The sequence below is a fragment of the Rana temporaria genome, chromosome 13 (assembly GCF_905171775.1).
Source record: "Rana temporaria chromosome 13, aRanTem1.1, whole genome shotgun sequence".
NCBI lineage: Eukaryota > Metazoa > Chordata > Amphibia > Anura > Ranidae > Rana > Rana temporaria.
The window spans coordinates 79,497,364-79,511,339 of NC_053501.1; the positions used below are offsets into that span (position 1 = coordinate 79,497,364).

Below are 13,976 nucleotides of genomic sequence, written 5' to 3' on the forward strand. Positions count from 1 at the left end.
GGTAGAGCTAGGCCCCCTCCCTCCTTCGGGCGCTGCAATTGTTCCAACTTTATCCTAGGAGTTTTGGTGTGCCACAACAACTGTCTGAAGAGAGAGTTGACTACTCTGAATATTTTAAGGGTAATGACAATAGGTGCATTGTGGAGAAAGTATAGCAGTTGTGGCATCAGTATAATTTTAATGAGGTTCGTTTTACCCGCTAGGGACATTTTCAATTTGTTCCAGATTTGCATCTTGTCCCTGAATTTGGACAGTAAGGGGTATACATTGAGTTTGCAATAATCTGTTATTACTGGAGATATCCATACTCCCAAATATTTAAAGGAGGGCACTACAGGGACAGAGCAGGGCAAGCTACTCCCGGGCGCCGGTCCCCCATCAAGGAACATCAGGGCCGATTTTGTCCAGTTAACGGTAAGACCCGAGAAACGGCCGAATTTAGTGAGAATGGACATAACCTGCAGCAAGGAACCCTCCGTATCCTCCAGACAGAGGAGCATATCGTCCGCATAGAGCATGATTTTTTCATGCATGTCACCATATCGAAAACCCCCGGACCGCCTCGCAGCCCCTCACCAGGGCCGCAAGGGGCTCGATGGCCAAGGCAAAGAGCAGGGGGGACAGGGGGCAGCCCTGCCTGGTCCCCCTGCCCAGAGCGAAAGCATGGGACATCCTATCCGCCATTCGTATCGCCGCCTTCGGTGTAGCATACAGAAGTCTTACCCACCTCAGGAATCTAGTGCCGAAGCCGAATTTAGATAACACCGCCCAGAGGTACCGCCAGCCGACACTGTCGAAGGCCTTGTTAGCATCTAGCGACAACAGTGCCCTGTCGCCGGCGGAGTCTGAGGGAGTCTGCATGTTCAAATAAAGCCGACGAAGGTTCGTCGCAGTTGATTTTCCGGGCATAAACCCCGCCTGATCGGGGTGTATTATGGACAAAATGAATTTGTTCACTCGCATGGCCAGAATTTTCGCCAGTATTTTAACGTCTTGCAGGAGAGAGATAGGCCTATATGACCCAGGATCCAGTGGGTCCTTGCCCGCCTTGAGCAACAGAATAATGTTCGCCCTCGCCATGGAGGGGGGCAAGTCCCCCGAGTCAAATGAGGAGTTGAACACCTCCAGGAGCTTGGGCAACATCACCTCCCCATACTGAGTGTACACCTCCATGGGTATACCATCATCCCCCGGTGCCTTACATGTAGGGAAGGAGGCCGCTGCCTCCCGGAGTTCCTCCAGGGTAAGTGGCCCCTCCAGCTCAGTCCTCGCCGCGTCGCTCAGGACCGGGAGAGCTACAGCACTAATGTAATCCTGCAGCTCCCCGTCAGTAAAATCATCCCTTGATTTGTATAGTTCTGAATAGAAAGTAGCTAGCTCTGATAGGATAAGCTCCGGTTCGTTCACCAGCCGTCCTCCAGCATCACGGATCGCTCCTATGGCGGGGGACGACTGTTGCGATCGGGCAATTCTAGCCAGCAAGCGACCCGTTTTTTCCCCCTCCTCATAGTAGGCCTGCTGGGTGAAAAAGCGCTTACGCTCCGCAGCGGAGGATACTTTTATTTATTAAAACGTTGGAAGGTTTTACACTATGGCAAGTTTTATTTTTTCTGGGTTATCCTTTTGACCATACCTCTTGCAAAAGAACTGGCTCCCACTCTACAGAAAAAGCTTCATTGATACAAGCTGTAATTTCTTCTCCTCTGTAATTCAAGGCCCTGGCTGTGTGTTAAGCCACAAGTGGTTTAATGCTTGCTATCTGGTAAGTGTGCACTCTATGTGGTAGAGGGATCTTTCATGTCATGCTGTGAATCACTAGCATCACAATAGTGGTGTTAATGTTTACCACTGACTATAATGATTATTATTTGTTACCTTCCTTTTTCACATTTTTAGATTTAGTGCAGCTCTATTTTCCTGTTGTGTTTATGACTCTGTATCATGCAGCAGAGCTGCTGCTTTGTGGTTATTGAGGAATATTCAGCACATTTTGTTCTTTTTATAATTTTTGTGGAGCTGTACCATCACTTCCAGGACTCCTTGTTCTTTACACTAAAGGTAGTTCTTAATAACATTGGCTGTATGTTTGGGGTCGTTGTGCTACTGCAGAATAACTTTGGGGTCCTGATGGTATGGCATGATGAAAAAGTATCTGCCCGTATTTCTCAGCATTGAGGACACCATTGATTCTGACCAAATCCCAACTCCATTGGCAGAAATGCAGCCCCAAATTTGCAAGGAACCTCCACCATGCTTCAACAGGCTACAGATGCCAATTTTTGTACTGCTCTCCAACCTTTCCTGAACAAACTGCCCTTTGCCACAGCCAAATATTTCAAACTTTAACTCAACAGTCCAGATCAGTTTGCCATTTTTCTGCACCCCTGTTCCTATGTTTTTGTGCATAGTTGCGTCCTTGCTTTTACTGTCTACATTTTTGACAAGTATAAAGTGTCATACTTGTTTAACGAGTACTGACATTTGATCACATATTGTGAAAGAGTTGAGAAACCAGAGTTGACTTGCATCTCTTCCAAAAAATTAAAATAAAAGCAGATTCATGATGCTACATCATGTCACGTGCTGCCCCATTCCTTTATCTTCATGTGTGACTTCTGATAAGTTTTCCTGACACCAAGAGGAAAAAAGTTGACGGTGAGGGAGCTCCAACACATGGACTGTAACTGACCAGCCTTCCCTCCATTTGGCTCTGAGCTCTCCCTACCCTCCTTACAGCTGCAGAGGTAAGAGGGATACAAATAAACAGGTACAACAAATGTAGGAGGGTTTGTTTAATCTGTTTATCACCTAGGGCCAGCCAGTTCATTGGATATATGTAAGGGTTTACAACCACTTTAATCTCATCTTGAAATAAGTGTTAAAAATCTATCAATCCTCGTTCCCTTCTTAGGGAAAGGATGACTCGAACAAGATGCTAGTGGTAAATAATAGCCCTTCAGAGTACTTGACAATGATAAAAAAAAAACATTGATTTCTTTATAAATACATAAAATTGTTTACTGCTTTGGTGGCGAATACATATAAATGAGGCTAACATAAAGAATTTTTATATGTGAATGAATGCAAAATAAACTAGTTACCACAACTACGGAGTCTGAGGGTGTTCCTTCTTTTGGCATATGATCGATACACTGTTAATATGAGAGAAAAACAGAGTAGCAGTGAGTCAATCGTATTTGTAAGAAGTAACATTTTTAAGGAAATTCTTTAGAACGGCAGTTCTACAGAACTGGATTTTGAAAATGTAAAATTCAATAGCTGATGGCATTTTATTCTTTATTCTGAATGTACTGACGTTCATTTATTTTTGTGATCATTTTTGTATAGGTCTGTCGAGTTGCCTATGAAATCATGCAAACACTTCATCCGGATGCTTCAGCCAACTTTCACTCCTTGGATGATATTTATTATTTTGGAGGACAGAATGCTCACAACCAAATTGCAATATATCCCCACCACCCTCGAAATCCTGAAGAAATTCCTATGGAACCTGGAGACATTATTGGAGTAGCTGGAAACCACTGGGATGGCTATTCAAAGGGCATTAACCGCAAACTAGGAAGAACTGGTCTATATCCCTCTTATAAAGTTAAGGAGAAAATTGAGACTGTGAAATATCCCACTTACCCAGAAGCCAATAAATAGGAGCAGATGACTTATTCTTGAAAATGATGTGCCATTGCAGCTGTTCAAAAGAGAAAACTGCCATTTTAATTTATATGTGAATAAAGCAGCTGTTTCACATGAAATATGACAAAAGGAATTTTAAACCATGTTGTTGTTCCTTGACCATGTTGACAGATCTTTTATTATGAGAATCTATAAACATACAAGTTTTGATGATGATACTCACGGGTCTGCTTTGTGGCTGAGCACAGAACATGATGCTCACCCCCTGTTCTTAACAGACAGCGACTCACAAATGTTTAGGACCACCATGTTGGGCAGTCAGAGTGGTGTGAAGATGTTTTATGCGTGCAAGTTTTTAAAAGGTGCCTGTGACCAGTAAGTTACTTGCCATAGAGAATCGGGCACAGGATGAACTGCTGTACATTTTGAACACCAGATTTACTCCTATCCAAGATTTATAATGGAATTTGATTATTTTACTCAAGAACATTTGCTGAAAGGAGTCCCCTTGAGAATACGTCACTTCATTGTTTAGTAAAATGAATGGTCCATCAGACAAACAAAGCCATTCATTGTTTGTTACTGTAGGAGGATTATTTTTTGTACAAAAACTTTGAGCTGATTCTTAAATAAGTGTTCTTGGCATTCATTGTCTTTGATAACAATTAAATAATACCAAATTGATATATATTTTTTTTGTTTTCAAACTGTTTGGGAACTAATGAATTTAGCCTATGGTAAATACTTGTGTAAAGTTACACACAGTATTTGCAAAGTACATATGAAAACAGTAATATTTTTACCATATGTGGAAGATAGCATTTGATAGACTGTGTGGAAGCTGTTGTTAATGGGGAAGTAGCCATTATTTTATAAGTGGTAGTAATCCAAAACCTAAGTGAAAATGAACTAAAATTGTCCACTTAGACCGTGCAATTATTTAAGTAGAAAAACAATGTGTCAACAATGTTCTCTCCTTGGTCACTAAAAGTACTTTAATATGTAAACCCATCTTTTGGCCTTTTTTTTATGTTTGTAGCCTATTCAATATATAATATGTGAATTCGGTCCTTTTGTTGTAAAATATTGACCTCTGAAGGATTTAGCTCTCATCTCTAGAAACATTCAAATCTCCAGAAGAAATAGCAGTTTTATCTGTACATGTCATAAAGGGGGTAGACAAAATCATGGTATCACCAGTATTGTAGGAGATGTATTTTTCAAGTGTTGCCTAAACAAATAAAATAATTTTATTTCTGTATGCCTACTAGGCTGATGCCATTGTATTGCATATTTTGTTTAGCAACAGCTAGGCCTCATGCACAATGGATGTTTTGCCATCTCTCCTAGACTCCTTTTCTCCTGAAAGAAGCGTTTTGGCAGAAAAAAACACTTATGCTTGTAAACGCGTATAACTCGGTTAGGTACATCAAGTGGTCGGGAGTTTATTTATTTATTTTATTGGCCAGAACAATTTATCCTAGCCGTTGAAATTAACACTAAATACGCCTAGCGTTAACAAGCATTTATGGTATTTCAAGCGTTTTTCTGCCAAAACAGTACTGCTCCTGCTGGGAGGAGTTTTGCCTCAACGCCCCTGTAACAGAACCCCAAATGGGACAGGGGTTAACGCTGTTTAAGATATTCCATTCCCGAACCCAAGACGGCTATCGACACTCCACAGTCAGGCAAACAAACCCCAATAACTAGACACACAGCTCTGTTTGAGGTTCCACACGAATAGACCCTTTATTGAGAAAATCAGGCTCTTTTATTCAGTCCCTGACAAAAGTCTTGTCTCTTCTCCATTTTGTAGAAACTCCTGCTATTAACCTGACTTTTAATTAATCAATTGGTGTTAGAAATAGCTCATATGAAAAGCTAAAGCCCTCCCAAATGATGTTTAGTGCACTGAAATAAATTAGTTTCACTGAAAAAATATTTATCATTTAATCAAGACAGAAAGATCAAATTTTGGCAAGACAAAAGTTTTTTCGCCTATACAGAAATTGAACAACTTTACTGAAAATTCAAAAATATGTCAGCAAATTAAGTAGTGGTGCTGTGAGATCCAAATTGAATATCTTGTATGACTTCCATGAGCTTGAAGGACAGCATCCATGCGGTTTGGCAAGGATTCATACAATTTATTGATGAAGTCATCAGGAATAGCAAAGAAAACAGTCTTGCATGCCTCCCAGAGTTCATCAATATTCTTTGGTTTCGTCTTTCATCCTACACCACATATGCTCAATGATGTTCATGTCTGGTGACTGGGCAGGCCAATCCTGGAGCATCTTAATCTTCTTCGCCTTAAGGAACTTTGATGTGGAGATGGAAGTATGCGATGGAGCACCATCCTGCTGCAAAATTTGGCCTTTTTTATGGTTGGGAATATAAGAGGTAGTTAAGATTTCTTGGTATTTTAGACTATTGATGTTGCCTTCCATCCTGCAGATCCCTCGCACACCCCCATACTGGATGTTACCCAAGACCATGATTTTGCCTCCACCAAACTTCACTGTTTTCTGGGTAAATCTCGGTTCCATGCGGGTTCCAGTAGGTCTCCTGCAATATTTGCGGCGACTGTGGTGTAATTCAACAGAAGATTCATCTGAAAAATACACTTTCTGCCACTTTTCCAGAGTCCATCCTTTTAGCAGGCTGTGGCCCTTGGCAAATGCCACACGATTTTTCAATTGTCTTTTGTTTAGTGCTGGCTTATGGGCACTGATACGACCATGGAGGCCATTTTGAGACAGAATCCGACAAAATGTTCTGGTTGACACAGGGACTTCAGGTGACCAGGTCTTGTGGAGCTCTGCTGCAGTGAAAAATGGTCTGGCCTTGGATTTTCGAGCCAACAAACGGTCCTCTCGAGCAGTTGTCTTGCGGGATCGGCCTGACCTGGCCTTGTCCAAAACGTCTCCAGTCTCTTCAAATTTTTTTTTTATCCTCTGAACTTGACGCTGAGGCACATTGAAGGTGTCTGCCACATCAGCAGTGGATCTGGTCTTCAGCCTCAACACTTTAGTCTCCGGGTGAATCTTAGGCATGTTTTCAGAGGTCTAGTTGCAGTTGAGAAGGTCTAGTGTACTGGTGTTCTTTTTATACACACCTGAGACCTAATTGATCCATTATTAGTCACAGGTGAAGCTCATATAACAAGACGACAACACTTATATCTTGGCAAATATTGACTCAATGGGCTTTACCAAGCTGTGAATATTGGAATACTTTTTGTCAGTTTCGTTTTGCACTGAAACATTATTACAAAATCTGTTGGGATTAAAATGACCCATTTCTTGTAACAATCTTGATTAGAAATTTCAGGTCAATTTGTACACAAGCGACATGACTTTTGTCAGGGACTGTACAGTTCGTAACCAAAATGAACAATGACCCAACTCCACCCACAACATTACACAAGGAGCCCCAATACACATCTTTTTGGTAGACATCATGACTCCAGCTCTGACATAATTTACACAAGCTAATTAACTACAGCTGATAATTTAGACACCTGACCTTCAGGCTGTCTGCTAACTCACAATACACATTTATCATCAATAGACCTTCACACAATACAGAGTCAATTAGCACAAGCCATTTACATCACACCAGACAGATGGCTCGAGTTGATGACATTAACACCTAACCGTATGTGTCCCCACATTTTGAATGAGTCACTTTTTCAATTAACCTGTTGAGTTCAGAATCAACAAACAGCAATAGTTCAAGATATCCTGGAATATATTGTGAATTACAGACCCATGTTAAAGCAATCCAAGATATATTCTGAATGTCTATTATTTCCTGGCTCATACTTTGTAAGAGCTTCTGGGTTTCACGGGCCCTCCCGTTACATCCCCTGTCTCTAAACTCCTCTTGGAGGCAAAAAAAAAAACATCCAATGTGCATAAGGCTTTACACGTGGTCTGTAAAATTGATATAAAAAAAAAAAACACAAGCATTTACTGGCCCTTAGAAAAGTGGGTATGCTTTTAGTAAGTGCTGGTTCTGATGGGTATAATTTTCTAATAGCATGACTGCTAGAGTACCATTAGTTATTTGGTGACCCAGGCGTGGATGAATGAGCTGCTGATGGATGTCAATATATCCTAGTGCTGTGTAATTTTGAACTAAAAACTAAAATAGGTGGCTTAGGGGCACATTATTGGTGCCTTGTTAGCTAAAGCTTCTGTAATGCTAACAGCCAAATTTTTTTGTGTTTTGAAGAGCAACAGTTTTTATGGTTATGACGGAATACACAAAGCAAGGAGAAACCAGTTATGACCACATTCATAAAGAATGGCAAAACTTTTCATCAGTGCAGAATACTGGTCAAAAGCTGAAATCAAATGAAAAGAACCTTCAGAATAAGGATTGTGGCCAAACGACAAAGGACTACTGACACCAAATACCACCTTGAAACAGAACCAGTCTGTAGAGAACTTTACAAAGCGAATATCAATGTAAGAGCTTAAACCAAAGATTAAAAAAAAAACAGTTTTCAGCCACTGTCCTTGCTTTGTGTATGCAGTCAGTATCCTGCAGACTGTTTCCCTAGAACAGGGTTATTGAATTGAAATTCATAATGTCTGGTCAGTAAATGATTCTTCCAGTAGGGGTCCAGATATCTTTTGTGCTAATACTCAGTCCCCCGTCATGACACAGCCCCCCTTTCGCATCACAGTCCTCCTTTTTACATCACAGCACAATCTTCAACTGTACATCACAGCCCCCTTTACAATACAGTCTCCGGTAAAGACATTGCTTCCCCTTTACACCACAGCTTCCTTCGCTTTATAGCTTCCCTTTACAATGTTGGGCCCCCACTTATGTATCGCCATACCCCCTTTGCATTAGTCCTCCCCCCTTTAGATCGCAGTCTCCTCCTTTGCATCAGTCTCCCCCTTTAGCTCAGTCCCCCACCTTTACATCGCAGTCCCCCATTGTTACATCATGGTTCCACTCCCTTTACATCGAAGTCCCCCATCTTTACTTGGCAGTCCCCCCTTACATTGCAGGCCCTATTTAAATTGCAGGTGAGCCTTTACATTACAGCTCCCTTCACATAAAAGTCCACCTTTTTACAATGCAGTGCCCCTTCACATTATAGAACCCCTTTTATATCACAGGCATCCTTTCCCTTGCTGTCTCCTTCAAATCAAAGTACCCCTTTACATAGCAAGCCTCCCTTTTATAATATAGCACCCCCTTTACATTGCAGCACCTTTGTTCCTTCTCAGTCCCCCTTTCCATAGCATTCCACTCTTTACATAGCCCACTTTAACAATACCACCCCTTTTAACCTTTACATCAGTGTGAGCATCCCTTCCGCTCCCCTTCCAGTCCTACTACCTTTCATAGCAGAGTACAGGGGGAGCGATCGGTCTGGATGAAGAGCGGAAGCTTCCAAACTTCTTTTAAATGGTTGTTAGGACTGCCCCCTGTCATAGTAACAAACCGGCCACTCGTTAACTTGAAAAGCCCCCCCACACAAATCCATACCGATCGCTCCTCCCACTCTCTGCCCTGCTGTGAAGATAACCGCAGTGGTGGGAGCAAAAGAGAACACACAGGCAGCTAAACGCAGTGGTGGTCCAGACAAGACTGTCATTTAGTGATGCCTGCCCTAAAAGAACAAAACTAGGCTATTGTTAGACACTGCAACTAAATAGGCGCCAACAGTTTTTCCTCTTTGGGTCGGACAAGTTTCCTATTTTACTAACCACTCATGCTAAGTGCTGATGAATGAATGTGTAACACACTCATACAACTTGGAATATAGACAACAAAAATAAATGAAAGAATAACTTTTTTTTCAGTGTATCCTACAGCTCTGCAAGACTGGTGTTACCAATATTTGTTTAACCCACCTATGTTTTCTAAAGGACATTGATTTCAGTTTTTAGTGCTCCATGAAAGGTCATTCAAATGTTAAAGAAAAAACAGTTGTGTTATGATTTAACGTAAATTCTATGCACAGCCAAAGATTTGTTTTTGGTTGTGGATGCATGCATTAAGGAAGGGTTAAAACGTTTATCGGGTTATTTTTCTCCTTGGTCCTGCTGGGGAGCTTTTCCCTCACTTCCTGTCTTGGAGATGCAACAGTGAGATGAATACCCTCTTAGAGAGTTGTTAGTGGTTGTAAAGACTGAAGGTTTCTATGCATGAAGGTAAAAATAAGTCAATATGCAGCTCCCCCCGCAGCCCCCCTAATACTTACCCAAGCACGATCTAGATTGAGCGATGTGAACGAGAGCAGCTGCTGTTACAGCTCTCCGCCAGCGGGGGAACCGGAGGTTCGAGGCTGCTCCGTGCAAACCACCACACAGAGCAGGCAAGTATAACATGTTTGCTTATAAAAATAAGACTTTAGTATCATTTAAAAGACCATTTGTCCCCATTGAAAGATTTTCTCTCACGCTAATGATCACTCTAAAATATAGGACTTCCCTTTTCTGTCTCCGGGACAGTGGTCACCAGAACAAAGAGATGCATTCCCCCAATGGGGACTCCAGGCTGCAATTAAAACTTCACAAAGGGTGGAACTGTCCCACTCCTTTACATACAGTACAATGTAATCATCTATTGCAATCTTTAGAAGACTATTGGCCCATATAGGAGTTAAACAGAGGATGACTAACTGTTTTTAAGTGTCTCAAGCTTTCTTATTGCTCACAGAGATTTCACAACATGTTGTAAATGCTTTAAATGAGTGCCAATGACATTAAGAAGCTGCCTGGTTATTACTAGTGATGCCTGGAGCATTGCTTTTGATTATCATTTCGATTATGGCCACCCTTAGATGATGGACACATTTTAATGTCTTATTTATAACTAATGAAAGTAAGTGGATAATGGCAACACTCCATTTGTTTGCATCCAAAAGCATTAATTTCATTTTAGAAATGCAAAGTAACAAGCTGATGGGTAAAATATGTATATTCCTTACATTAAGGCTTACAATACTCAATGGAGAAAACAATTTGGTTAGAACTATAAATTATGAGGTATGTATTTGTTAGTGGAAACCCTTCAGCAGCTAGTGTTTTTATTTTATTTTATTAATTATTCCAGAAAAGTCAATTTTAACTTCAACAGTATTGTAAGCCCTGATGACAAGGGTATGTGTTGACTTGTTACTGTGGATATCTTCAAATGAATAAATGCCTTCAGATTCTAGTATCATTGGTGTGGCTTTGTTCAATCACTTTCCTTGGGTTTTTTCTGAGTTCTCCAAATTAGTCAACTCATGCTTGAATGCAGCCTGACCGGTGCCATTTTAATACAACCCCAATTCTCAAAGTTGGAGCGCTACATAAAAACGGAATGCAATGATTTGCAAATTTCATAAATCCATATTAACAAAATAAACCATGTCAAATGTTTAAACAGAGAAAATGTACAATTTTAAGGAAAAAAAGGTAATTTTTAAATTGGTGGCAGCAACATGGCTCAAAAAAGTTGGTACAGGGCAACAAAAAGCTTAGAAAGAAAGTTGTACTAACAAGGAAGAGCTGGAATAACATTTGCAATGAATTAGGTTAACTGGCAACAAGTCCGTAACAACATGATTCTGTATAAAAAGAGCATCGTGGAGAGTGTGAAAAGCTGTGTCTAAAAATAGTTGAACAATTTCAGAATAATGTTCTTCAATGTAAGTTTGCAAAGACTTTACAGTGCATGATATCAAAAGATTTATAGAATCTGCAGAAATCTGTGCACAAGGGACAAGGCCGAAATGCAATATTGGATCATGACTGCATAGGTTTAGAATTACTTCCAAAAATCCCTGTCTAACACCGTTCCTCATGCCATACAATAAAGCTTCATTGTGCAAAGAAGCCCTATAGGAACATGATACAGAAACACCTCACTTCTCTGGACAAAAGCTCATTTAAACTGGTCTGTTGCAAAGTGGAAAACAATTTTGTGGTCAGACGAATCAAATTTTCACATTATTTTTGGCAACCATGGGCACTGCAACCTTTGGACTAAAGAACAGAGGAACCTTCCATCTTATTAGTGCTCAGTTCAAAAGACTGCATCTCTGATGGTATGGGGGGCATTTGTGTTTATGGGGTGGACAGCTTGAACATCTGGAAAAGCACCATCAAAGCTTAAAGATATATCTAGGTTTTAGAGCAGCATATGCTCTAATTCAGATTACCTCTTTTTCAGGGAAGGCCTGGCATATTATGGCAGGACAGTACTAAACCGCATACTGCATCTATGACAATTGCATGGCTTCGTAATAGAAGAGTCCGGGGGCTTAACTGGTCAGCTTGCATTTCAGACGCTTTGCCAATTGAAAAGATTTGGTGCATCTTGAAATCAAAATCCAACAAAAAAAGACCCAGGACTGTTAAGCGGTTAGAATCCTATATCAGGAAACATTCCTCTCAAACTCCAGAAACTCGTCTTCTCAGAAATTTACAGTGTTGTTAAAAGAGGGGATGCTGCACCGTGGAAAACATGGTGCTGTTCCAATTTTTTCGAGACATGTTGCTGCCATCAATTTTAAACATTACCTTTATTTTTTTCTTAAAATGGTAAATTTTCTCTGTTTTCTATTGTGAATAAAATTTGGGTTTATGAGATACGCAAATCTTTGCAGTTTTTTTTATGTAGATTTTACACAGCATCCCATCGTTTTTGAAATTGGGACTATGAAAGACTATTTTGTATGCTTAAATGAAGTAACCCTAGACCCAGCTCCTTTTATCCATATGTACCGTACATATAATTTTACCCTACCAAAACACTGTAAACATTAGAAACGTGGCACTACATGTATTAAAAAATTATCGCTTTTTGAGACATTGAGATATTGTTTGTCATTGTTAAAGGATGACATCTTAAAATCTAACTGCATTGTGTAAATGCAATTTATTTTACTATTCTGTACTTTTTAGTGCACATATTTTAGGTCATGATGGATCTAATTCTACTTTTACTTTATTTATTGTGCTTCCACCTGTAAGGTAAATGAGGTAAAGAATGCCTGTACATTTTATTAACTTAATGTAATCACCTGTACTCCTTAATTGATGGTCACATGCCCTAAAGGTTTCATTTGTTCTAGCTGACCACAAAACTGTGTGTTATAAAATATTGCCTTTAACACTGTCTATAGTGTACGTTGTGACTAAATTCAATTGCTTTACACAACATTTCATTCTGCAGCCACTTATTTCATTAGCAGTTTTATTGGCATTTTCAGTAGAAAAATGTGTATTAACGATACTAAACTAAATGTGGATGCCTTTATTACATTATTCTACGCTGATGGTGCAGTGGTCATAATGGGGGCTTTGACATAACGAAACTGGCCATTAGAGTTCATGCCACATGACCCTACACTGGCATACTCTAGTGTTTTTAGAGATTTGGCCTACACAATTACAAAAGTCCCCTTTACCTTTACTATCTATGGAGGAAAGGCAAAAGGAGTGTCTTTAATTTTTCTAATCAGATTTGAGACTGCGCTAAGAAAAGGGATATATATTAACTTGTATGAGTTTAACTGTTCATTGCGCATACATAAATATTGCACGTGTGAGGATTTTTTTTTTCATATCTGTACTGAAAGTAATGCAAATGTGGGCTTAAAAGAATATGTAAAATCAACATTTCATGTTTCTGATATGTGCCTGCTATACCATGTATTTGTATGAAAAAGTATCCTGTTTTCTTTGTATTGAAATGTTTTCCTATTTTAAACTGAATAGGAGAGGGTTTTGAGTGGATGTAATCTGACCTAGGCATATATCTGTAGTGTTTTCTTAGGGCTGTGAAAGTATTTGCCCCCTTCCTTTCTTTTGCATATTTCTCACACTTAAATGGATCAGATCATTAACTACTTAACCCCCGGACCATATTGCTGGTCAAAGACCAGAGCACTTTTTGCGATTCGGCACTGCGTCGCTTTAACTGAAAATTGTGCGACGTGGCTCCCAAACAAAATTGGCGTCCTTTTTTCCCCACAAATAGAGATTTCTTTTGGTGGTATTTGATCACCTCTGTGGTTTTTAGTTTTTGCGCTATAAACAAAAATAGAGCGACAATTTTGAAAATAAATTTATTTTTTACTTTTTGCTATATCAAATATCCCCCAAAAATATATAATAAAAAAAATGTTCTCTGTTAAGGCCGATAAGTATTATTCTACATATTTTAAGTAATTTTTATTTTATTTTTTTGGGTACTGCGACATTATGGCGGACACTTTTGACACATTTTTTGGGACCATTGGCATTTTTATAGCGATCAGTGCTATAAAAATGCATTGGATTACTATAAAAATGCCACTGGCA

General features: G+C 39.9%; 1 protein-coding gene across 5 annotated transcripts in view; it reads left to right on the forward strand.

Annotated features, from left to right (window-relative positions):
* Positions 1-4,918, forward strand: part of FUT8 (fucosyltransferase 8) — a 269,165-nt gene extending 264,247 nt beyond the window's left edge. For all 5 annotated transcript variants that reach the window (XM_040333742.1, XM_040333741.1, XM_040333740.1 and 2 more), the window contains one exon: positions 3,349-4,918. In XM_040333742.1, the coding sequence (XP_040189676.1) occupies positions 3,349-3,666 (318 nt within the window). In that variant the 3' untranslated portion in view covers positions 3,667-4,918. The remainder of the gene's footprint in view (positions 1-3,348) is intronic.
* Positions 4,919-13,976: the final 9,058 nt, after the last annotated feature.